The sequence below is a fragment of the Mesitornis unicolor genome, unplaced genomic scaffold (assembly GCF_000695765.1).
Source record: "Mesitornis unicolor isolate BGI_N332 unplaced genomic scaffold, ASM69576v1 scaffold4489, whole genome shotgun sequence".
Lineage (NCBI taxonomy): Eukaryota > Metazoa > Chordata > Aves > Mesitornithiformes > Mesitornithidae > Mesitornis > Mesitornis unicolor.
In genome coordinates, this window is record NW_010207828.1 from 7,250 (window position 1) to 10,150 (window position 2,901).

A 2,901-nucleotide genomic window follows, 5' to 3' on the forward strand; every position below is an offset into this window, starting at 1 on the left:
TGACAAAAGGGCACCTCTGTTGGTTAACCCAAGCACTGCTTGAAGTGACAACTAAGACTGCTGGGGGCGTATCTGAAAGCCAGTGTTCACCCTCACCAGAGACCAAAGACCCACGCGGTGAAGATCCTACCGTCTCTTAAACGAGACAAATTTGCAGGAAAAGAGCCCAAAATAAACTGGTCCTAACCCTCTGAAGGTAGCACTGAAGGGACGTGTTCAACCTGAAAGAAGAGATGCCACCCCGCTTTACTCCCAGAGTGAAGTCCCCGCTTGTCCAGGAAGGCTGAAGTCTGCCGACCGAACTCCACCGGCTTCATCACCACCTAATGAAGACAGGCTCAAGCTCTCCCTCCAAAAACCATGTGCTGAGAAGGGCTGGCAGGGGGTGTGCAACTTCAAACCAACCCAAGCTAAACTGCGCCCACCACCGCCCCTCTCCTCTGTCGCCAGTCTAAGGTTAGCTTATGAATGCAGCTCCTGGCCCGGGAGAGCACCTCTTGCCCTGATGGAGCGCGGAAGTCAGTATCTGTGTGGCGTTTTGGTTTTGACCAACATCTGTTAACCACAAGCTCTCTCTCTCCGTGGCTGCACGTGTTGGATGTGGGAAGAGTAACCAGGAGAGGGAAGCAATGCTTTGCAGGATCCCAATTGATTTTGTTTGTTTGTTTGTTTGTTTTCCAGGTATGTCAGCAGAAGAAATCACAGCACAGTGAAAGCTTGCTGCCCAAATCAGCTTTGTTGTGAATGAATCCTACCTCCCACCCTCCCAGGACTCTGAACAAAGTCCACGTGGCTCTAGGCTGACAGCAGGAACAAGGCCTGTGCAGTCCTGGGCAGAAAGGGGTTGCCAGGGCTGGAGGAAGCAGCCTGAGATGATCGATCCCGTGATTCACTGCGAGGCAAAGGAGGACGCACGGTGGAGAGTACTGTGTCCAGAACGGAGAATCCATGGTTAACAGATGCAGGAAAAGCCAGTTGATTTGCACATGCTCAGTAGTCTTCCAAAGTCTCTATTTCTCCCATATTGAGCCGCTCTGATGAGGCATTCACTGAAAACCCTGCAAGTCAGAAAGGAGCCGTGTCAAAAATCGGGACGCAGCACGTTGTATTTGATGCAATCCGTCTGTTACACACAGGAGCACGTTTAAGATAAAGGGAATAACACCTCCAGTTAGGACTCCAGGAAAATCAGTAAGGCTGAAGATACAATTACTCAAACTGTTCTTTTCTTAGTAAACCAAAAGATCATCAACTGTACATTTAGGTAAGTACCCCTCGACTTTGGAAACAGACCAGCAGAAGCCTGGTTTCGACTCCCATGAAGAGATGCCATCTGCAGAGCCAGGAGGAGGCACAACGGCAGCGTGGGTCAGCAAGGCCTTGGAAGGGAGCACCTTTGAGTCACCTTGCACGGGGCAAGATGCAGAAATAACAGCTGGTGAACTCCAAATCCACACGTGGAATCATGCTCAACACTTCAGGGGGTGTGAGCAACTCTGTCCCTTGCTTGGAAGTCTATGAACCCATGGAATCTAGTGCCAATTCCATCTGTTTCCATGCTTTTTTTATGATCTGCCTCAGGAATACAACATGAGAAGGTACAAAGTTATCTAGGGCTATGCAGATTGAGATCACCTCAACCTCCACCCAATCTTTTAACTGTAAGTGCCGAGTGCATGATTCGCAAGTGCGAGAACAAGCAAAACGGTTCTCTACAAGAAAAAATCCACCGTATCATACGCAAATTTCCTCCCCAAATCAGATCTTTACGGTTGCACTAACCCCGTACGGAATGTGAGAGAATGGATTTTTCCTTTGTAAGGCTACTGAACACAAACCTGACACTTCCTTGCCTTGAGGATGCTGCGTAGGCTTGCTCCGTGCTAGAAAACAAACTGCTTTTCGCAGCTATCCTCTCCACCACACACAGTGCTCGGTTCAGGAGGTTTAAGAAGTGGTTCTGGCTCCCTCTCGTGGCAGTAGGGTTTGGAATTACTTGGTAACAGAGTACACTGATTTTTAAGCCACACATGCTGGTTCTCTTACAGCTGCAACTCTTAATTCTATTTAGTGCTTTCTTCTGCACCACACGAGCAGGTTTCTGAACTATTCAACTGAGGAACCAGCTCAGACCCACTGGATTAGCACCAAGGGGTGTTAAGTGAGCATTCCACTGATGAATTCAGTATCATTCAATGTGGAAACCATGGATTTAACTGGAAAGTATTGGGGTTTTTTTTGAGAACAAGGAGTGAATATAAGAAACCCATTATAGCCTGAAAAAGCAGAGACTTCCAGGTGGTTAATACCAGGCTGCTTTATATGAGTATGAGCTAAGCAGCACCAGCACTGACCCAGCGCAGTGCCCTGGTTTCCCACACACAGCACAGATGTGGATGCATTTATTCTACAAGAACACTACAGCAATGCATGACATCCCATAATGCTCACTACTTGGGTACTTACACAATGCCCTTGTGTCTTAAAGGCCACTTTAAAGAAACTCTTCCATCAGTGCTACAGGGGCTGGTCAACCACCATCCTTGCATAGCTCAACTCAGAAGAGGAGAGGCAGTTTAATGACAGCCCTGAACCACTTCAAGGTTTCCAGACAATAACCAAGGTATTGAAGGGGCCTTTTCATGAGGTGTCCTGGTTTGAGCTAAACAGAACTGATTTTCTATTCAGTGATGTAAATTTTCAGCTCAGTCTCAGATTCCAAGTGGCTGAACTTGCTGAAACCAGCAGCATGTTTTTCCAGACAGTGTGCACTGCTACAAGTGATAACACTTGTATGGTATGGAACCATGGCAAGGCCACTGTCTCACCATGGGGGCTGTGTCTGCACCTACAGGAGGAGCAGACCCAAACCTGCCCAACCAGGGATTGCATCCCACACAC

The 2,901-nt window shown here is 48.1% G+C and overlaps 1 protein-coding gene across 1 annotated transcript in view; it reads right to left on the reverse strand.

The window, feature by feature from the left end:
* Positions 1-337: 337 nt before the first annotated feature.
* The window catches only part of GIGYF2 (GRB10 interacting GYF protein 2), a 61,048-nt gene continuing 58,484 nt past the window's right edge, over positions 338-2,901 (reverse strand). The window contains exon 27 of the mRNA XM_010192249.1: positions 338-1,058. Within this exon, the coding sequence (XP_010190551.1) occupies positions 991-1,058 (68 nt within the window). The 3' untranslated portion in view covers positions 338-990. The remainder of the gene's footprint in view (positions 1,059-2,901) is intronic.